Consider the following 22,902-nt stretch of genomic DNA (forward strand, 5'->3'; position numbering starts at 1 on the left):
TCCAGTATGAAGTGCTGCTCTGAATGGATCAAAGGCAAACAGTATTTCCTTCATCCCTACAGAGCTTTTTAATGGAAACACAAACACCAAGACACAGTGATGGCAGAATTTAGTTCCTGCCTGACTCTTTCTTACCCACAAGCCTTCTCCCATGCTACCGTCAATGTGACACTGGCAATAGATGAGGTCCCTATCCTGGAGCTTAGCACAGTTGCACGTCTGATGTTACTGCTCAGAAAAAATACAACTCTGAAAGAGCAGAAATAGCTACATGCTGGAAAGGAAGAGAGGCGATTTGTAAAATGCCACCAGGAACTCATCACACTCAGATCAGGTCCTGTACCTCCTTCTCTTGTCATGACCAATGCACCACCTTCTCCGGAATGGCTCACTTTGCTGCATCTTGAATGTTCTCACCCCTGCATGCAGCAGCAAAGTCACCCTCAGGTATTCCTTTCTGCACTCACCCTGCATGTTCCCGCAGGAGGTTCCCATGGTGCTACTTAAACAAAGAGCACTTTCCCTGAAAAAGGCTTCAGAGACTCCTGGCTGTATCTCTGTTCAGATGTCACTCAATGAGAGGCTATTTCTCATAACTGAGGTGACCTCCAAACATCTCGTGACACTTTGTTTTTCAGGGTGTAACACAATGTAGCTTTCATCTGAATTTCCAGCAGAGGTTCTATACCTTGCACTGTGTCAATGGTGCATCTCTGCCTCAGTGCACAATATCATGCAGTGCTTCCAATGACCAGCCAATGGCCCTTCTTGTTCATTTTATTTTCTGTGCCGTGTTGCACAGCTTAGAACCAATCAGCCTGTTTTATTCTGCAGAAGGCTGGTTCTGCCTGCTTTTACAGTGAGTTGTACAACCTGCAAATGAAGTTAGAAGAATTCCTGAAGCCAATTTTAAGAGCAGTGCCATTGGTCTAATTTGCCTGTTAAAACACTGTAATGTCCAGTTAATATTCATCTTTCTGCTGTCTCCAGTGGGACACAGACCTCGTTAAACATGCACACCAGCATTCTGCAGCTCTCTGATCTTGGGGCCACGTGACAATGCTCTTGACAGAGCATGTACATAGGCAAGCAATTGAAATAAATGATGTTTAGAGGAAAGCAAATTAGCAGCGTGACCTCTCTCATCCAATCCTCTGCCCAAAACACTGCAGCTTCACTTGGGATTTTAGACAAGAAGAGACTGTGTGTCAAAGCAGATGGGGAAATAATAAACAGCTAAAGCTCTGCTTGGAGAGGCTAAGGCAGCCGTCTGCAAAATTACCTGTTCCTGTATTAAACTTCAAAACATTTCTCAAATAGTCAAGAGTACAAACAGCACACAGACAGCTCTAATTGACACCAACACCTTGAAACACACCTGCACACTACGTTCAGACATATCCATGTCCTCTTGAATAGCCTCCAGAGGGTCTCAACTCCAGCAACCAAAGGAAGGTCTGGCCTCAGGGAAAGAGGTTTTGGGGGTAGACAGCTTTCAGTGCCACGCACAGTTTCTGGTCCCCCCCTCCAGCCTCAGCACCATAGCACCTTATCATCACTTGTATCTCTCTCTCTAAAAGTATGTTTCCCTTCCAGATGACATATTTTGAAAGATAGCCTCTCTGCCTTCCTCCATGCTCTGCTTCTACAGGTGTATGTGCAATGCAGAAAATGGCCTTATAAACCTCCCTGCAGCAGGTGGGAAGGCAAGTGCAGACTGCAGGAGAGCACAGCAAACTGGCAATGCAGCAGCTGCAGCAGGACAGCGCACTGTAGGGATCCACTTTAGTCCATTAGAAATCTCCAAATCCAAGGACTCGGTGTTCTACACATATGTGCATATTTATCCTGCTCCTTTACTCCCTCTTTCCTCACCACTCCTCCCACATACACAAAATACAAACCCACACTCCTTTTCTCAATATTTTGCTAGCCAAAGTGGTAGCACTCAGCAACACAGCTCCAAACCCCCAGCTCCTCTCCCTGCTTTTTGCTCACAGGCTCTCCAATAACCTTGTCTCCAGCTCCCTCACTGAGGCGGCCCATCCATGGGTTATTCCACAGAGCATACAGCATCAGCTGGCCAACTACAAACAAACGAACAAAGAGGAAAATAAATCATTCATGAAATGTCAGCATCTGCACTGTTTCGTGCCCTTTGTTTGAGTGTTCTCATCTGCCTGCACACGCAGCCCCCGACTTTTGGCATCGCCAGCAATAAGAACACAGGGACAGAGCAGACCTACCTTTACGGAAACTAAAGCACCGCTTAATTTTCCTGTAAGTAGTTTTAGGGAGGAAAGGAGGTGCCGCTAAGGCACCAGGGCTGCGGACTCCGGCATTTCTGTCTTCAGGCATCATACAGGCCGGAGCCCCACGGCCCTGCAGAGATCTCCTTTAGCAGCTGCATCCAGAAACAACGCGACTGCTCATCCTCACTGACTGCTGAGGAGTTTTGAAGCAGTGCATTTTCCTCTGCAGCCAGAGATGAACAGTCTTCTCGCTGCCAGAGAGAGCCTGAAGTAATTTTAATGTTCACTTCCCCGCTTCAGTTTGGCTTTGGGGAACAATTTCCTTCCGTCTCTCTGTTTCCTTTCGTTTATTTCCTGCGGTGAGACAACCGTCTCTTATACAATGTCACAACAAAAGAGTTTCAGCAGAAAGATCTATCTTCCACTCAGACTGAAGTGCCGGTACAGAGAGATGCAGAAAGATTCCTTCCTCCTGGCCAGAACGGGAGGCAGAGACTCCAGATTCACAGGACAAGGTCAGTGCTCTGCGATGTGCAAGGAGAAAGGGGAGAATAATACCCGAAAGGCCACTGAAGGGTCCTCTGGGATGCAATGCTCCTCGCTGGTTCCTATAAGCCCTGCAGCTGAGGAGCAGAAATAGTGGCCCCTTCGCCTTAAAGGCTCTCTGTCCATCACGGATTCCTCTCCAAGCGCCTTTTATATCCCTGACGTCGGCGTGGGCTCCTTACTCGCTCGCCTTCGAACCACCAGGAGCTCTCGTGGGAGAAGGACGTCAGATGCGGCATGAGTACATCCTTGCCAGCAAGACCCCGTGCTGCTGCGAGGAAGACGTGCCTACACGCGGGGATGCTCCACTCTGCCTCCTGCTCCCACGCCGGGCGATGGCAGCCAGCGCCGCTGCGTGCAGCAGGTGCGGGGAGGAGGGCTGTACTGCAGCGCAGCTCCCTGCTCTGCCGGATGACTTTGGGCTGACTCGAGGCAGCGGCAGCTTGCGTCCTGGCTCCGCAGGAGCTGCCAGACCCGAGCGCTGCACTCCTCGCCTCCTCCCTCCCCCGTGGCTGCAGGCTCTGCAGTTCGAGCTCAGGCCTTTCCCTTCTGCAAAAATTGCCTTTCTACGTCTAATCAGGAGAGGAATTTCAAGTGCAAACAGGCATTGCATGCCCTGCCTCATTTACACTGCTTTTCCATGCCAGATTTTTTTCCACAGTTCCCCATTGCTCTTCAATACAAAAACAAAACAAAAAGAACCCCCAAAAATTTAAAAAAAAACCCAGACAACAGGCTGTTTCTGAACACCTTACTAGGTTCCCACCTCCCCCTGCTCATTCCTCCCTTCTAACACAGGTTAACAAATAACACTGTAATGATACGGTTAATCATCTACAGCAATCCTTGCTCTGATACTAGGAGTCCTTTCCTACTGCTAGACAGACTTTAAGCTCTGGGGGCTCACCACAGCTCACAAATATCCACAGAACGCACACACAATTTGCTTTCAGCACTTAAAAGAACCAGAAAATTCAAGTATGTTGCTTGTGGAAGTGGCACTTGACTTGTATGACAGCAGACTACCATGCTTTACTAGTGCTGAAATTTAGGCAACAGTTACAGAACAGGAATAGAATATAGAATTTGATTAATTCACTGTCTGCAATTATTTTATGTACTTGTTGGTGGACAAGCTCCTAAACACCTGAAGCCAGAGGAACCCTTCTACAACAGGATCAGGCTGTTACAGAGCAGCAGCAGGCATGATCGTGTAGGAAGGAGTAATAAAAATATCAGCATGTCCACCCATATGTAACTACAGAACAATCAATAGGGCTTGTTATGACTTAGGATACTTACAATATCAAATAATCAATGATTAATGAAATGGGAGACATTCTATTGCACAGATTTAGCGGTGACACCTCCCATGACATTGATTTTTCCATGTAAGGACAGCCAGACCTTCTCCACAAACACTAAACCCAAAATTATCTTCCACCTATTCTCACCTTTTCCAGGAGTTAACTGTTCACTTCCCAGTACACTTAACTCTGAAATCACAGATAAGATATCCCATAGGGAAAAACAACATTTTGATAGGTATGTTAACTACAAATGAACTTAAGCAGTAATTAAAGGATTGCAGTCTTCCCTTTCTTTATGCAGATCAGAGTGCAGACACCTCAGTCAGGTACTTCTCTCAGTAACTGGCATTACACGTTCCTATGACAATGAAGGTATCCTATGAGTTTCCATGGTGGCTGGAAAGATTCCCAGCTGCAAACCAGAAATAGCTCTTGCCCTATAAAAGCAAATGAGGGGCTGATGAAGAAAACGTGGGGTCAGGACTTGTGAGATTTGGTTTCTATTTGTAGCTTTGTCACAGCCTGTGTGTGCAGACTTGGGCTAGAAGTGCAGCTTCACCAGATTTCAGCACCCCACCACTCAGTGCTGCAGGGCTGCCTTGACCCACTGTGTGTCACTGAGCAGTTTTATGCAGGTGGAAGCAGCATACAGCGTGTAGTTAGCTTCTCTCTATGAAAAATGCACTTCTGTTAGGTACTGACACATTTATATCACAGCAGTAGTGTATGCTGCTGTTTGGCTGCAGTAGAATCATGAAATAGGTTTCAACCTTTGGGTTGAAAGGGATCCTGAAGCCTACCTGACCCCAACCCCCCTGTCATGGGCTGGTTGCCCACACCAGCTCAGGCTACCCAGGGCCCCATCCAACAGAATCACTGACAGATTCTCATAACAAGCATTTGAGAAAAACATGGGCAGTCCTCTACCTGGTGACCAAAGGAACTGCCCTAGTTCTCCCAGAGAAAAGCTGATTTCATAGGCCCATTTTCTGTGACAGCATCCCTCATATTGGTAACGTGCCATCCCTACCAAGAGTAGTAGCTCTGGCATTTCAATTGAGCTCTCTGCACAGGAGAATGCCTGATAGATGCTCTGTAAGTTAAACCAATGGTCTGGTTCCACTTTTATTGATCGATTGATTGATTGATACTACTCTTCCAACTCTGTGACTGATGGAGAACAAAATGCATCCTACAAGCTTTGTGCAGCCGGGAGCCTTGCGTGTTTGCTCACTGACTCACCTCCTCCAAATGGCGCCCATATAACCCTGCGGATGGACTTCACCCAATCCTCCATGTCATTCTGCGTGCTCGCCATAAGAAGATACGTCTCATGATTAGCTGTCATCCGCTCTCGGTCTCCTCCTGCAAGAGAAGATTGCAGCACTTTAGAACAACCATTCCGCTTTCCTGTCAAGCCAGCTTCTGCCAATCTGAGTGCTGGAAGGAGTAACAGCAGCTCCATGGCAAGCAGACACTGCACACTGGAGTGTTTATTGTCAACCATGGCATGTAGAGAAGGTCCTGCAAGTACATCCCCCATCAGAAAACGAGAAACTGTCGTGCTTCCAAAAGGAAGTGAGAGGATAAATGTCATCGGTAAACAACACACGCTGTTCCAAGAGCCACAGGGCCTGCACTAATCTGTAACTTGATATATGCGCTGGAAGTGCTGCAGTAGCCACTATACTATGACATAGAGAATAAACGCAGAGAGAGCTAAATGTGTAAGTGTGCTTTCAGCAAGCAGCAAGGACTCTTTTTATTCTCAGGAACGCAGCAAGTCACATTCATAGCAATGACATTTGATACACCATAGTGTTGCTGCGACTCTCCAAAGGGAAAGCAGCTGTTACTAGCAGTGAGCACAGCACAGCCTGCTCTTCTGGACGGCCCTAGTGAAGATTAAACTTGAACTTGGAGGCAAAGGAAAACCCTCATTTTCTACAAATTGCAGCTATTCATACAGCGTGTATTTCCCCAAACAGCATCCAAAAGGGTAATGCAATAACCTGGAGTACAATGTATTTTGAAACACGCCACTGTCTGAAAGCCGGAAAAACACTCCTTTTCTTCCTCAGTCACTGTTAAAGATAGCAATGAACCTATTTTAAGTGCCAACACTATAGGAAAAACAGCATGTATATTCTTTTTTGGAATATATTCAGATGCTAGCATAGGAACTGGTACAAAACATGGGTGGGTGGCTCTGCTCCATCTTTCATGTAAGTGGAGAATGAGGATATGGGGAGAAGGAAGCATCAGCATCCCTAATAGCAGCATGTCACAGACAACCCTGAAAACATACATCCAATCTCTATCTTTTATGTAGGCAACCTGACTGAAGCCAAGACAGATCTCACACTCAAACGCAATGAGTAGACGTGACACAGTCTCCTGAACTCAGCTTATTTGACAAGTTTTCATCCTGGAAAGATGCAAAAATAGACACACAAACAAAAGGTCTCAATATATTGTCACGTCTATTAATTATAATAGCAATAAGCAAAGTACTGAGAAAAAGCCTGCATCGTAGCCATGTTGTTTGTGTAGCTGATAAAACTTGTACTTATACAAACACAAGGAAGAAATCCATTCCTATGAGGGTGGCAGAGCACTGGAACAGGCTGCCCAGTGAGGTTGTGGTTTGCTTCTCTGGAGACATTCCAGACCCCCTGGACACTTTCCTGTGCTAACTGCTTTAGAAGGGTTTGAGCTGGGGGATCTCCAGCGGCCCCTTCCAACCCCTACAATTCTGTGATTGCATTGTGTTTTGGGTTCGGGTTATTTTCCCTCCACATAGCATTAAGGTTACCACTATAATGGAGAATGAGCAAAACAACATCTCAGAAAAATGAGATATCCATTCGTACCACAGATACTGCCATTAAGTGCCTCAGCTTGAAAATGGAGTTGATGTTGTAGTCCACTAGATGTACATATGTACCCTTAATCCTTTCCTGTGGACTTGAAGATCATAATATATTTTACCTGTATTGTTGTATAGCTCTAGATTGTTTGCCACGTTCCCCTTCCTGCACTTTCAGACCAAGCACAAGAAACACAGAATGCTGTGGGTTGCAGGCTGCTTGTGGTCAATTCAGGGGGCTGGAATACGAACTCAGCTTTGTTTCATCTTTTCCACTCACTATGTTGCAGGTGTTACAGGCCTGGAAGGAGCAGAACTCAGTGTACCTGATCAAAGAAGTCGACTCTGACATACTCAAGATGAAAAGCTGCTGTTTACACAATTGATGTGTACATCCTGTTTCTTCCAGCCTCTGGCAGTTGCCAAAAATACATGGAACCCATCTGCTTCTCAAAACTACAATGTAATAACACGTTTTTGTTCCTACAGACCTTACCAATCCCTAATCTGTTTTCTTGGCAGCATCAGAAATGAAGTACATTTATTGAATAAATCCACCCAGGATATCCATTCAGAGTGGAAAATGTGAAAGCACACAATGCCATGGTGCAGCTTCCAATTAGAAAAGGTTGGATTTCTCCCTCTACCCGTCCTTCTGCACCAGCAGTGATGTACAGGTTCTCAAATGCCACCTCCTGCCTCCACCAGCAGCTCAGTAACCGGTAAGTACAGACTGCTGCTGCCTTCCTGAGCAGGATCAGCCCCATGCTGGGTGCAGCTCTGTGCAAAGCCAGCACTGCTCTGATATAAGAGAAGAGGTATTTTAAGAACTCCTGCTACCAACCGGAAAAAAACAATTAGAAGAGGAAGAGGTCAGCTCCTGCAGGGATCCACTCCACAGGGGAAACGAACAGGAACAGCCTGCATTTGCTCATGCAGCTCCACGACACAATCGGAAAAGCATAAGGATGTGGTGACCAAATTTAAGGGTGATTGTTTCCTGGAGTGTTGGGCTCAACAGCTCAGCTGCTTCTTATCAAATGTGAATTCGTTCAGCTTAAAAAAAAAGTCAAGCAAGACATTTAAGAGTCTTTTCCTTTCTACCCCAACACCTTTTTTCTACCTGAATAAACTGAGGCTCAACTTAAAATCAAGTATTTGCTTGTCATTTTGGAAGCATCTTGCATTTCTCACAAACAGTAGTTCCAGCATCCTTGAGAAAGGAATGCAAAGGGATTAAATTCATACCATCTGTTTAAAAGTTTGTTTATTTCCCAGGAGGAACATCAAAAAGTAGGATTAATCTGATTTTTCTGAGCCGAGAATGTCATGGCCAACCTCAAACGAATATTCACATTCCAAGAAAAAGAAACTGGGAGACCAATTTCCAAGTTCCCTTGTGCTTTCATTGTAGCCACAGATTCAGAAACCCTCAAGCTGAGAATGAGAACTGAAAGAGAACGGAAAGCAGACTGGCTCTGCAGCAGAATTTGCTGCTTTTGCTTCAGACACAGCCTCCTGCTTGGATGCTTCACATTTGTCGTCTACATTTTTCATGCCTCAGTAAAATGCTGAACTGTAAAATTTTGATCTGCTAAAAAGTTTTCAAAGAATATATTGAATGTATCTCTATGTGGTACTCAAAAAGAAACTCCTAGCCACTCTTCAACTGACAAAAAGCAAGATAAAACAAGTCAAACTGCTTATATACATACAAAAATACTTGGGAGCTGATATTCAGACAAATTTCTGAACACCCTGCCTGAGGGTTCCTTTGGGTATTTTTCCTGTAGATTGTCTGTCTTTTGGGTACTTCAGGTCACCCTGTGGTCTGGAATTCTCTTCCAGCTATGGCCATCTATCACTACTTCTGCCGTGGTGCATTAAGGAATGCCCTCCTCTTCTCCCCCACACCTTGTATCAGCTGAATCCTCTGAGCTGTAACAGCCTTTAAGGTGGATGTCCCAGTCTGGCACAGCTGATATTCCATACCATTTGCAAACCAGAACATATACATCATATGTGTGTTCTGCATAAACCTTCTGAGCGCAGCCACACTTAGAAAGGAGTACAATGATGCAGACATGCTCTCTCTTCACCACTCAAATGTATAACATTAATTTGTACTTCCCGGTCAGGACTACAGCAAGTATTTCTTCATGAGCAACACAGGAATAATTACCAAAGAATTCATAACACTCTCCTATCTTCATCATCTTAAGTCTTCCCCATGTGGCAAACGAGTTATATGGTAAGTGACACGTTATGGTGTTTCTCTGGAAAAAAAACAACCCACATGCGTTTACTCCACTGACTTCCATTTTACATAATTTGTATTCAGTTTTTTTAAACCAAAATGGTAGAGGATACCAGAGTAGCACAGACCAAAACTAACAGCCTTAGACTTTTTTTTCCCTAAAGAAACTCCTTTTTAAGAACAAAACAGAAACAATGATTACCCAGCATTGCTATCAACACTGATCACTTTTTCTTAAGTAACACTGTCTGACTTGACATCCCAGTGAGCTCCTAAGGGCAGCTCAAAGCCATACATATATGTATCTTCCACTGACTGACACCAGCAACTACAGGTTCCATCTATCCTGAAGCTGTAAGCGAGTCGAGAAACTCCGTGACAACTGTTACATCTTATAATCACATAACCTGCGCATTCCAAATCTGACTGGAACCATGAGTAGGCACTCATTCCAACAGTTCCATTAGAAAAATCTAACTGTTAAAGGTTTGGATATAACATGGGCTTAAATTTGCAAAGGAAAATGAAGGAGCTAAGCACCTGGATGTAATTGTGTTTTAACAGGATTTTAATATCCTACTGACTCCAGGATTCATTGAGAAATCTTTCCTCAAGGCAAGTGCAAATAAGTTCAAGGCTTCTATTACACTGCATCAGGCTTAGCAACGGCTGTATCTCAGATGAGTAACTTAAAGGAATAACGGAGAGAGACACATCTACTTGAATCTTGCAGCATTACCGGTCTGCACACAGTGCTGGCTACGCAGCCATGTGTATGTTCTTACAGTGTGGAGGAAGTAGAGACAAGGAATTGCTGCAGATTAGCTGGGGACAGCTTTATGGTTATGCAGATATAATACAAGGCTTGCAGACAATAACTAGATTTTTTCATTTTTAATTCTCAAAGCCTTGCTTATGCTGTATGTATTCAATAGTGCTTCTACTGAGTCTACACTGTCATACCAATAATTGAAATAAGGAACATAAAGCCATTTTTCATAATATATGATCAACCAGACTGCAAAAATGAAAGAGACGGTAGGAAAATAAATACCGTATGCTTTGTAAGTCTCCGTAACATATGTTGATTGGGAATTCTGCTGATCTTTATACAGATGGATCTATCTGTGGCTGGGTTTTATGACACAGTAGTGGTCACCATTACATTCTAAACGTTTTTCAAAAGGTTGTCCACAGAACACGATTGTTTGTCCTGTTAAAACCAGAGCAGATACCAGAACAACTGCAGTACTGTGAATGTCATCATGCTGTTGCATTGCCTCTACAGCCTTGATGATCAGAAATAAGCTAGGCTGAAAAAGACACATTACAGTTTTACTCAGGACTGTCCTATTATATCATAGAATGACTTAGGTTAGAACAGACCTTAAAGCCCACCCAGTTCCAACCCCTTGCCATCCACCAGACCAGACTGCCCAGGGCCGCATCCAACCCGACCTTGAGCACCTCCAGGAATGGGGCACCCACATCCTCCCTGGGTTATATCCTCTGTTCTATAGTCTGAAAGGAAATTGAGACCATTTGTAGGCTTGCTTCTATTGTTCCTATACCTTTTAAATGACTAATATTACCACCTCTGAGAACCATGGCTTTGAAACACACAGTTATCAAACTCGATGTTGTTTTACTTCCAAGCCATATCAGGGGCATTATTTAATTTTTCTTTTCACAAAAAAACTAATCCATTTTCCTTAAGAGAGGAATTAAGAATCTGTAAACCAGCCAACAATGAAGATATTGCTTTTTAAATACCTCAGTACAAAAAAAATCCCACACTTTTTGCTGATAGCATCTAACCTGATCTTTGCATTAATCACCTTGAATAGCAGTTCTCTGCACTAAAGATCTATTGGGTTTTTTGTGCATACTTGCTTTTAAGAGTAAAGGCTGCTGGCTAATTTAAGCAGCTAAATGGCAGAAGACTGCTAACAGAAGTACATTCCCTGGTGGGCATTGTGCTCCATCACAATTTCCCTACTTACAGCATAAGCCTGAAAGACAGCAGGAGGTTTTCAAGAGGAGGAGCTGTTTGCATGAAGCTATGAATCAGCTGCTGTTGGATACCTGAAATTAAGTTCAGGAAATTTATTCACCATCTGTAGAATGATGAATAGCCTGTGCAGGAGATTTCAGCACTGCTGCAGGGCTACAACTGCAGTATGTGTCTACAAAGGTTTTACAGAAGACATCACACACAATAAGAGCATGAACACATGCCATACATGAGCGTTTTGTGTACTGCACAGCTGCAGTATCCTTTATCCTAACATAATTATTGCTTAAGTACTTAAGTAACAAGCTGTGATTCTTGCTCATCAGAAGCCATAGCCGTGTTAGAAAAATGTAAGAGGAAAAAGAAAGGTAAGAATTTAAAGCATCTCTCATGCACGTACTCTTTCAGAGCACTTTCTCTTTGCAGGCATGGGTCTCACTATTCCTCTCGCTTTTGTTGTGCTTCCATTCTTCCCAGTTTGAAATTCTCCTCTGCTTCAAGTCAGTCTCTCAGTTCACTCCCTCATCTTTGGACACGGACCCCACACATTACATATTTTGCTGTGTCTGTTCCTCCCCACTCCCCTTTAACCAAGATGCTGGTGCCAGCACAGCTAACTTCTCCCTCTGCCCTCATGCCATTCCCACTTGAACATGTCATCTCTTTTCCTGCTCAGAGCACAGGAGCCAGAACATTTTGTTTACAGGCTGCATTAAAAGCTCATCTCATCATGTCAGTCCCTTCACGGCACTATGCTTCGCCAGCTCAGAGCAGCACCACACATCACTGCCTTCCCAGCTAATCAGTGCCATGTGGAAGTAAGAGGCATGCCTGTTTTCCTCTGCTGAGAATAGTTTGCAGCTTTCCAGAAAGTGTTTTCCAATGTTGTCAGCATCCCCACCATGTAAAATGAAGTCTGAACTGTCATCTTTGCTGTTCTACTGTTGTGGCTTTCAGCTGTCTTCAGAATTGTTGATGGAATTCTCTACAACCATTAGTGAATCTACTTATTTACACTGAATTGCTGTGAAACTGCTGCAGCAAAAAATATTCTTCGACATCTTTTCCAGCCACACAGAGATGAAATCAGACTCTTCTGCCTATACAGCCAATACTGGAGAAGCCAATACAGAAGCAGATAGATGGAGGCAAAAAGGACAGATGTCATTGAATCAGAGAGTGGCTTGGCTTAGAAGGGACTTTGAAGACCAACGAGCTCCAACCTTTTGCTGTGGGCAGGGTGGCCAACAGCTGCCCAGGACACAAGTCAAATTTTCATAACCTTTCTCAGTGCAGATGACTGCAAATATAGAGCCAGGCACTAATAAGAAATTTTCTAATTTTCCAGCAAAATGTATATTACAATGTTACCTGGTCTTGGCAAACTGTTAGTGCTTAGCAGAGCTAAGGATTGAAATAGTTTGATGGAACTACAAAAGTTGCACTCGATATCACTTTTCAGAAAGGCTTCTCATTCTTTGTCTCTTGCAATGGAACCAGACATTGGTTCTTTTTGCATCAAGACATGGAAAATATTTTTTGAAAAGCCACAAGTAATCCACTCCTCTGCATTCTTCCACACCACCAGTATTTGAGAAATACACAGCATCGATCCTGTTGTAAAAAAAGAATTGCAGAACCCACTTACACGTGCACATTTACACCATAAAGAGCCCTTCTATGAAATCATGAGCTCGTGAAAGTAAAGATTAAAGCCAAATTCCATAAACAATTAAAAACATGGAACATTATAGTGAAAATTTGGAAACATGGAGGATATAAAAACATGTTGTCAATGCCTTATTTAAAAAGAAGAAAAAAAAAAAAAAAAAAGAATTAGAAGAGAGAGTATGTCCAACTTTGTGAGTGTTTTCACATTCCTCTGACTTCAGTCCATTGTTTCCTGGGGATGCAGACAACAGGAGAACGTTTCCCTTCTGACTGTTCCTTGGATGCTTGCAGACAGCAGAAACAGAAAAGGAACATGGGTTTTTCAATGTCACTGAAATGTTTTACTACTTTAATTCTGCTGCCTTTGCATTGGGCAGTATCATTTTTAGATCTGATTTCCAATAACCAAGAGAGGAATGGCTTTCTGCAGCCAGGTCTCAGCTGCTGGGCACATTGAGCAGGCAGACAAAACTACAGAAATGGTTCCACGTTCCACTGCTTTGTCTGCACATTGGTTGCCATCTGATTATTGCAATATTGCTACAGAGTTTACAGACAATTTCCCAAATTAAACTTCTCTGATTTGTCCAAAATTACTGTTTTACTTGCTACTTCCTATATCTGTTAAAATTTGTGGAAAAAGAGGGCTTTGAGTAGGACTTGCCGAGATGGCATCAAGATATTCAAGTAATTGGAAGAGGTCTTGGGGGGTCATAATATCAAGCATCAGTGGTCAGGCAAGATTTAATAGGTCCCTCTGCTGCTATCTGCTATGACTGATTTATCCTGAGAGAATACAGATGATAGCTAACTCACAACTTTCTCTGACTTATGTGACACATCTTAAAGATAACTAACTGCACTCCTATCATTTGACAATAATTACCTTCTTTGAAGTTTCTCAAGTTGGACATCCAAAATGACCATTATGTAACTTGAAAATAGATACAGAGATAAACTAAATCTGCTTCTAAAGACAAAGGAGAAAAAAGAGCACACGCACATGCTGGTCTTTGTTGCAGCTCCATGCCATTCCCTTGAGTTCTATTGCTATCACCTGAGAGCAGAGAGATCAGTGTCTAAGCAATTTCACTTCTTATCTTCTTCACATTCTGGGAATGGTGCTTTACAGTTTGTGCTGAGTTATGCTCAACATACTTCATTTCTGCACAGAGCAATTTGTTAATTCAGCCAATATTTGACTTCTAATTAGATCACAGATGAAAATAATAGCTCTTTGGGGCATGGATACACAACCCAAAGGATACCAATATGCTAACAGAGCAAATATATATTGCACATACATGTCATTTCATTATACTTGTTTAAGAATGCAATGCCATGTTTTAGCTGTTCGGAAAATAAAGCAAAAATAAGTTATTCTGAAGAAGGCTAATAGAGAATTACGCCTCTGCATATGACCGTGTAGCTTATCTGAAGCAACAGAAGGTTTTAGTCATCAGTTCAGGACATTTGTTTCCTAAGTTCTCGGTAATCAAACCTCTCTAGGAACACTGTGCCTCTTAGCACCATTTTGGGCTATCAGCTCGGCATGACCTCAGACAGAAGCAGCATCACTTTATGAATTATCAGCGCAATTCTTCAGTCCTTTAAATGCTTCTGAGATTTCTATATCAAGTGCAGCCTTCCTCAAAGAAGAGGCACCAAGCATCAGTTATCTGCACGGTACAAACAGTGCTCAACATCTCATAAATTCACACAACTCCAACACTGGCTTCCTTGCTTAAGACTGTTTGTTTCCTGCCTCTTTCCCTCAGAAGTGCACCAATGGGATAGTCAGAAAGCACCTAGCAAAGATTTTTGGCCTAGCTGGTGATTTCACTGCTATTGTGACCAGCACAGCTTCAGCTTCTCATAGCACTGGTTTTGCCTGCCAGATCCTCATTCCATTTGCAAGAACCCACAAGCGTGCTCCTGTGGTATAGTTTAAAAAAGCAGCTGGGCCTTTAGGTTTGAACCAGGCACCACAAGTTCTTATGGCAAAGAGGAAGAACTGCTAAGAGGCAATTCATCCAAGCTATCCTAGAAGAGCCTTCAGAGATGACGTGAATCACTGTGGAAATACTAGTTCTTGCTCAAGTTGTCCACACGGGCATACTCCTGTCAGCTTTTTGTGCAAGGTTCCATGGCAGTATGCCTGCATGTTTGCTTTATGGGTCCACTTGTACAGACAAATGTTGGCTCATTGTTTCCTGGGCTGCTCTGGGCTGCATAACAAACACTGAGACATCCACAGGTCATCATTAGCAATTTCATTGCCTAGTGGTTGAAAACATATCCCTGAAGTATCTACACACTATTCATTCCTTCAGAAATATCACTAAGCATACAAAGTAAATAATTCTTAATCACAAAAAAAAGCTATTTCAAACAACTGATTTTTCCTACTAGAAAAGAAAGCTTTTATAATAGCGGTCTTTTCCAACCTTAATAATTCTATGAGTCTGTGATAATTAAGTATCTATGAGTCTATGATAATTAAGTAATGACAGTACATGTCAAACATGGGATACAACCATTAGGCATTTCTTATCTATTTTTGACATGTTTCCTTAGGTCTGTGGAAGAAATTAATCTGACAGTGTGAAAAGATGAATCAGTGACAATCTGGCACCAACAAAGAATTAACCAAAGCTGCCACACTCAGCAGATGCTAGCAAACATTGGAAAAGCAGCATCTATCCATCAGGTAATCACCGACCTTCTCATGAAGCGCACATTATTCCATGGCAAAATACATTCTTTTGATGAAAATTAAATTCTCTCATGTGCTCTGGCAAAGTTTAGAAAATTCTGTCAAAGGGTTACTAGTCACTGTCAGATTACTATACATTATGGGTAATAGCATATGCACCATAGTATATACAATATACACTATTTCCATATGGAGGGTATGGATTATTTTTGTTGTGATGTGCATTATAGACAGACACAGCAAGCAACTGGCCTCAAACCATACAGAATGAGTATCAAAGTAACCTATATAACAAGAGACAAAGGAATGATGTAGTAAGGGGGAAGTCAGTAAGAGAAAACTGTCTGCCAGGGAGATGATAGGTGGATAGTTGGACTGGATGATCTTGGAGGTCTTTTTCAACCTTGGTGATCCTATGATTAAATGCATCACCTAAACATCCCATTCCAAATGAAGTGGAAACTCCAAGATCTCACACTGTGCTGTGTATAGATGTTGCCAAACTCCAGGGGATATTTTGGAAAGGTGTCTCTGGTATCTCAAGAACACTCTCCCAGAATCAGTGTCACAGCTCAAACTGCCAAATACCAGAAAGCATGTGAGAGCACTTCCCCTCACAAGGTTTTCCATATCGTTTCTAGAAATCCTGAGGAGAACACAAGTTCTCTGATGCTTATCCAAACCAAACTGGCTGAGCCCCGCTGAAGCATGCCAAGGCACTCACCAGGCAGTGAGACACCATCAGGAGTGGGGTATTTTAAGTGACAAACAATGCACCAGCAGAGCCATGCTCTTTTAAATCATGAATATGACAATAAAAGCATCTAAAAAGCAAATAATTTATTCAAAGCCTTAAGCAGAAAAATCTGTTGCACAGCTTTGGAAAAAGCAGCATGATCTAATCTCTTGGGCTGTGTTTCCTTTGCAGGAGTCTTCCTCCCCTGCCACTTTCCAAACTATCAAGAAAACATTTAACAGGATACAAAGTCACTTTGAATGTTGAAATTTTTTTAAGCAGAGTCCCTGGAACTGTGTCCTCTGCATCCCCTGTGAATACGTTACTGCAAATGCATTCACTGATAAGCAAGGTGAACAGGATCACAGTTTCACAACATGCTACATTATCATCAAATCACAGAATCATTAAGGTTGGAAAAGATGACTATGATCATCGAGTCCAACCACCAGCCCACAAACCCATCACCACCAGGTGCTTTCTGATATTTTTTGAAGTAGAGTGTACATGTATTCCTAGAAGAATTATGCAGTAATTCTTCATCCAAAATTAAAACCTCACAAAAGAAGAAAAAACAAGTTGCTTATGGCTATTAAAACAGAGAAATATCACTTTGCTCCTTGTATCTTAAACAGAATACCAACTGATGTCCAGCAATACAAATTATTCTGGGACTGCACGGCTCCACAATGCTCAGTAATGCTCAACCACCAAGTTGTTGCATTTTTATTTACTTTATAGTTATTATTCTTATTTCGAGGAGAAAAACCTTATTCAAAAGGAACACAAAGACCAGAGGACACCCTGCATGTAACTAAAGCCACGTAACTCTCTGAAGCTTATCTGTTGGGAGTGGTAACCTGGGATGGAGAAAGAGTTCACCTGTTAAAGGGAGGAAGCAGCCCAAGGCAGATTTGGATGCTCTGTTAGCAAAATGGGGACAAACTGCCCGGTGCCTTCCTCTACTTGTTATTCTGAGAGGAAACACTCTTTAAATGCTGATAAAGTAATTACAAAGAAACAACATTCCAGAGAAAAGAAAATGTAAAAGGCAGCATGATCTGAGGGGAAAGACTATGTTAATTCAGAACGGTGGTGGAAATGTAATGGTACAGTCAGAGTGGTAAACACAACCAGACGTAATTAATTCATATATTAAACTAAATGTCACTATGCATTCTTAATATGTAGGCATAATTCTCACAAGAATGCCTTGAATAACTCTGATGAACTGAAACACACCAAGATTGCAATTTAAATTCTAATACCAAGGTCTAACATTCAGGACTGCTAATAAGATTTCTGCAGCTTAATAGCTTTTCTTCCTGAAAGCAGATTATGCTTAGTCACGTAACTACACTCGCAGATCTCTCAACATTTAAGTGCAACTTCCACAACTGCACAACACACACCGCAGTGCAGATAGGAGACGAATTTGCCACCAGGGGCTGGGTGAAGGACAGGTCAGTTCTTTCAGTGACCATTTCTCAGTCAGACTCAGTTGGAAGGTCCAGCAGCTGTATTGGTGTTCAGCAAGATATGAATATAAATGGGTGGCTTTGGAAGTAGGTCTTGATTCTGGGGTGAAACCCTAACAGAGCAATCTAGCAGCACACTTGAGGCTTCCAAAGAACATAACATGCCAAAAAATAAGGGAAATTCTCCTATTGCATGCTGCTCTTGAAGCAGAAGTCTGAATGAAGAAAAATCAAACTTGTGACACTAAGATGGGACAACACTGTCATGTTCACAGAAGGTTTCCAGTTACAATATAAATCCAGCTATTTCATTGAAACTGAGCAACCTGCTGGGTTTACAGCATGAAGGAAATCCTAAGATTTTGGTGGGGAATGCCAGATGATGAGAAAACAAAGCAAAAGTACTCAAAGTTATTGTATTTCTGCACTTTGACCCACAACGATACAGTAAAAGAGCACAGTCATGAAGTAACTTGCTACAGCTGCATTTGCAAACTGAAGTCTCTAATAGGCTCAACAATTAGCCCTTGCTTCCCTAAGGAGCTAAGGAAACAGGTAGGGTTTACCAATGTTAATCCAGCAGTAGATAAATACAACATAATTCTCATTTTACCTACCACCTAAGTCTATTTTCCCCCTACTTCCTCCATGTACTTCAGTCTCCCAAGGCACATTATGTTGATCTTTCATTCATTTTCTTTTAACTATCATCCTACCTAATTTTAACTCTCAAGCGTAGATCCACACCATGTATACTCCCACAGTGATATGTGAAATATGTTCAAAGAATCATTAAGGCTGGAAAAGACCTCTCAGATCATCCAGTTCATCCCCACTATGCCCACTGACCGTGTCTCTTAGTACCACATCTCCATGGCTCTTGAACACATCCAGAGACAGCGACATCATCACCTCCCTAGGCAGCCTGTTTCTCAATAGCCTTTTTGAGAAGACATTTTCCCTGTATCCAATATGGAGTACTTCATGAAATTGATTTGGGAACATGAATCACTATGAAAAGTTTTTTCTCATCAAATACCTCCATGGCTCCATTTGTGTACCCAGTGGAGACTGACAGGACTGGGATCCATCCATACCAGTCCAGAAATGATCATGAGCCATTATATCCATCATGAGTCATTACATTCAGCTGCTACTGCTGCTTTGGGATTTTCCTCAGGTGACATGTTTGCTTGAGCAAGAAGGAAGTATTTCCTACTTGGGAATGTGGAATAAATGAAGAGGAAGAGCAAACTACAGCAACAAGACAAAGGCAAGTGGCAAAGGAAGGTTTGAGGAGCTGTCAGATGCAGAGGAACAAAACTTCAGTCAAGAGGGAAAGTGGCATCTGCAGGGCCTCAGACAGTAACACAGCTCACACTCTTTGGTGGCTTTTTTGTTTGTTTGTTTCTGCAAAAGCTCTGATGGGCAGCATGCATGTGAAAGACAAACCAAACTAAAAACAACGCTTGTAGGAATCCTGTTAATTCCAGTGACTCCTGATCTCTTGTGCTTTATCAGTAAGTAAACACAACTGTGTACTTAGTAACCCCCCACAATGTCCAGTCAGTTGTTTTTTCCTTTTTACCTTCCTTAAGTGTGTTTAATGCTCCTGATCTCACCAGTTTGAAGAAGTAACTGGAAGGCTATCACCTGTGGAGAAAGCTAACAGAAGGCTGTTTGCACTTAGGTAGAATCTCAGGAATGACCTTTAGGGACACGATAATGAGAGTTTCATTTCTTAGTGGGAACTGCCAGAAAAGGATGTAGATATTCTCTGCTAGGGGTTGGCTGAAAGAAAATGAAAGAAAATGTTCTGCTCCTAATCCTGCCCTGTGCTGTCCAAGAGCTCAGGAAGAAACTGCAGGCTTTGATGACAAAGTGTTGGGAAAAAAAATAAAAATAGCTTTAGCAGTACAGAACAGCAGACAGATGGCCACCCTGTGGCACTTCAATAGCAGTATTTCACAATGAGTTCACTTCATTTAACTTTGCTATTGCATTCCTTTTCCCTGGCTGAAAGAAGCATGTTGAATCTCAGCGATCAACTCCAGCACACGTGGAAGAGCTTCATTCATCCTTTCAGCACACAACAAAAATCACATCTTGCACAAGGACTAAGAGCTCATATAGCACTACAACAGGAGAAAGCACCACATTACAGCTAGAGAAGAGCATCTTCTCTCAACAATCCCCTCCTTACAGATCCAGAAAACAGGTCAGAACAGGAGGAGATATGCTCAACAGGTAACTGCTGCACTAGCCAGGAAAGGTGTAATGCTACTACTTAAAATACTAGCATGCTGCTGCTGCACATCCTGAAGTACCACACTCCAGTTAGCTTTGTCCAGCACCACTTAGTAAGCAAATCATGGCCTCTTGCACCAGTTTCTGTTTATGAGCAGTCTTAAGATGCAGCGCCATGCGTAGCTCATTATAGTAATTCACTCCTGAAGTAACGAGGTGTTGGATGAATTTGGCAAATTGTGCAATAGAAAATGGTTGTGATCTAATGAAGTGCAGATGGAAAGCAAAAAGTGGAAATATAACAATGATCTAAGACACCCTATTCCAGCTGCTTTTTCTCCACACCTTGGACAAATTATGTCAGTCCTTCATCCGGGGGTCCCACTGCTTCATTTCCCCACTGCTACCTCTGAACCCATTTTGCGTGGACCACAGGCACAGCCATCCAAAGGCCACTGTGTGCACATTGCACAAAACCTTCCATTTCACTGTCTGCTCATGTGCAACACCTGAGACACCAACCTTTTGGATGACATATCCCTTTGTTTCCTTTCACTAAGCTTAGAAAGGCTTCAGGATGCTTCAATAAGACATATGAACAAGAGTATATTCACAGAACTAAATGTCTGTGGGAGGACGACAGCAAAACCACTAGAGTCTCTCTACATTTGACCTCTGCAGTCCAGATCAGACAGATCCTACCACTTCCCACCACCATCACCAAAACTGCAGAACACCATCAGAAGCCTTCTACATACTCTGCAGGCTGGCTCAAGCAGCAACAGGGAAATGCAACTCAGAATCATAACTCAAGTCATAAGCAACCTTCCAGCCAGCTCTACGACTTTTTGCTCTGATATCCGCTTGCGGTTTCTTGCAAAACACATCTATCTTCCCAGTCTGCCTCTCCCTGCAAGGGACAAATGGGATCAAAAGACAGACAAAGATATCAGGAGCCGACCAAATCTGCCCAAAGCCCTGCAAACAACAGCTCTGACCTTGGAAGCAGTCAAAGCAAAATTAAATCTTATCTCATTCCCAGCACGGGCATCTGATTAGCTGGAAGGACACTTGACATGTCAAGAAAGCAGCACTCTGACTACACAAAGGAAAACCTTGCCTGCACACAACAAACAATCCCCAGAGTAAATTTACAGGAGTAAATCCCAAAGAGTTACCTCATGAAAGGAGGTGAAAGGGTCCTCAGACTCAACAGCCTGGATGCCAGTATGCCATCCTATCACCAGGGATTAGGTCAGCTGTCATTCCAGACTTACCAAAGTCCTTGTATTTTAATTATTTTTAAAGGTACCTCTACCCTCCAAAACACTCCCTAGACAAGACTGAGGAAGGATGGAACGGCTGAAAACGTTCCTCAGTGCTGAACAGAAACTTCTGTTGGATGCAGGGAGGTGCAGGAAGCATACTAGATTGTAGAGGGGGAAGGCTGACTGTAGCACTGTTACACACAGGTTTGCTAGGAGATAATTCTGCTGTTTGGTTGGATAAAAATGCAAAATCGATCCAATATACGGGCTTAGAAAAGAAATGGTAAGGTTTGTGCCATTTGTACCACAAGCTATCCAAAGCAAATCCATTCAGAGTGGGGATTTTTTGTGGTAAGAAGGGGAGGTGAAAGAAACAAGAACTTCATTTATTCTGGAGGAAGAAAACTGGTCTGAAAACAGTAAGGTAGCTCTCATCTAAAACATCATTGCTAGGTATTTTGTGCACTATGTTTTCTTTAAAGGAATGAAATCCTACCCGTTTTGGTTATCTCAGCACATGCAGTATCAGCTCTTCTTACTCCTCTAAACCCAAAAACCTCGCTGTGAAAAGGAACCAGACCACAGAAAACATAGGATTTGTAACAGCAGCCAAGCATTCAGAAAAGCCAAATGCTATCTGAGAAAAAACCATGTTGAAATTGTCCCCAGGCTGCACGTGGGGAAAGGAGAAAGAACACATTCTGGCTCGGGTTCTTATAGATAACCTGACATTTTCTAACCTGGGCAAGTGCAGAGAGCTTTTATTTTTAAAATAAATAAAATTAAATGAATAAATAAAAATTAGCCAAACACATTTTCCATTCCCCCACCCACTTCCTCTCTATTAGCTCTTGAACTGATAATTTAAGAAGAAAGGAGTTGCTGATCCTGGCCATTGACTCCACAGAGCAAACTAATAGACACTTCTGGCAGAAATACAGCAGAAATTGCTATGTCTGAGCCAGGTGCTGAGAACTAGCAATTTGGCTTTTTTTGTTTAACTAGAAAAGGCCAGGGCCTGGAAGGTACATTGCATGAGAAATTTAAGAGAAATTTATCAAAGCACAGAAAATCAGATCAATAACATTTCAGATTATAAAGCATTTGGAAACTGTAACTAATGAACAGCAAGTATATCACCATCCTGTGAGTGAGATGGTGACATCCAGGAACATTCACCAAAGAGATATCCCCTCCATTCTGCACCTGGCGTGCTGAGCACATTGCTGTGTGGCTCTGGAATAGTTTCCCCACCATGGCATCACCAAAGGTTCAATATACTGGAAAACCAAGGAGGATCCTATATGGATATGCAGTACAGGCTGACAACAAAACTTCTATCTGCTCCTGTATACAACCTCAATAGTTGTGAAGAGTCAAAGACTAAATCAGAAGCATTTAATTAAGAGAGCTCTGGGAATTCTTCCACATTTGTCATGATGTACAAATCATCTCCACTTGAAATCAAACATCAAAAATTGAATGTTACATTCATAAAAATGGAAAAGAAGTGCCAACCAACAACTGTCACTCCAGGT

General features: G+C 42.6%; 1 protein-coding gene across 8 annotated transcripts in view; it reads right to left on the reverse strand.

Annotated features, from left to right (window-relative positions):
- ARHGAP24 (Rho GTPase activating protein 24) overlaps window positions 1–22,902 on the reverse strand; it is a 184,033-nt gene that overhangs the window by 23,091 nt on the left and 138,040 nt on the right. For 7 of the 8 annotated variants that reach the window (XM_085546765.1, XM_085546764.1, XM_015861771.3 and 4 more), the window contains one exon: window positions 5,351–5,473. In XM_085546765.1, the coding sequence (XP_085402891.1) occupies window positions 5,351–5,473 (123 nt within the window). Of the gene's footprint in view, window positions 1–2,246; window positions 3,658–5,350; window positions 5,474–22,902 lie in introns of those variants that run through there. The other variant, XM_015861772.3, reaches the window with a different exon arrangement.

This window comes from Coturnix japonica, chromosome 4, assembly GCF_054131305.1.
Source record: "Coturnix japonica strain WE chromosome 4, WE-NBRP24, whole genome shotgun sequence".
NCBI classification, from domain to species: domain Eukaryota; kingdom Metazoa; phylum Chordata; class Aves; order Galliformes; family Phasianidae; genus Coturnix; species Coturnix japonica.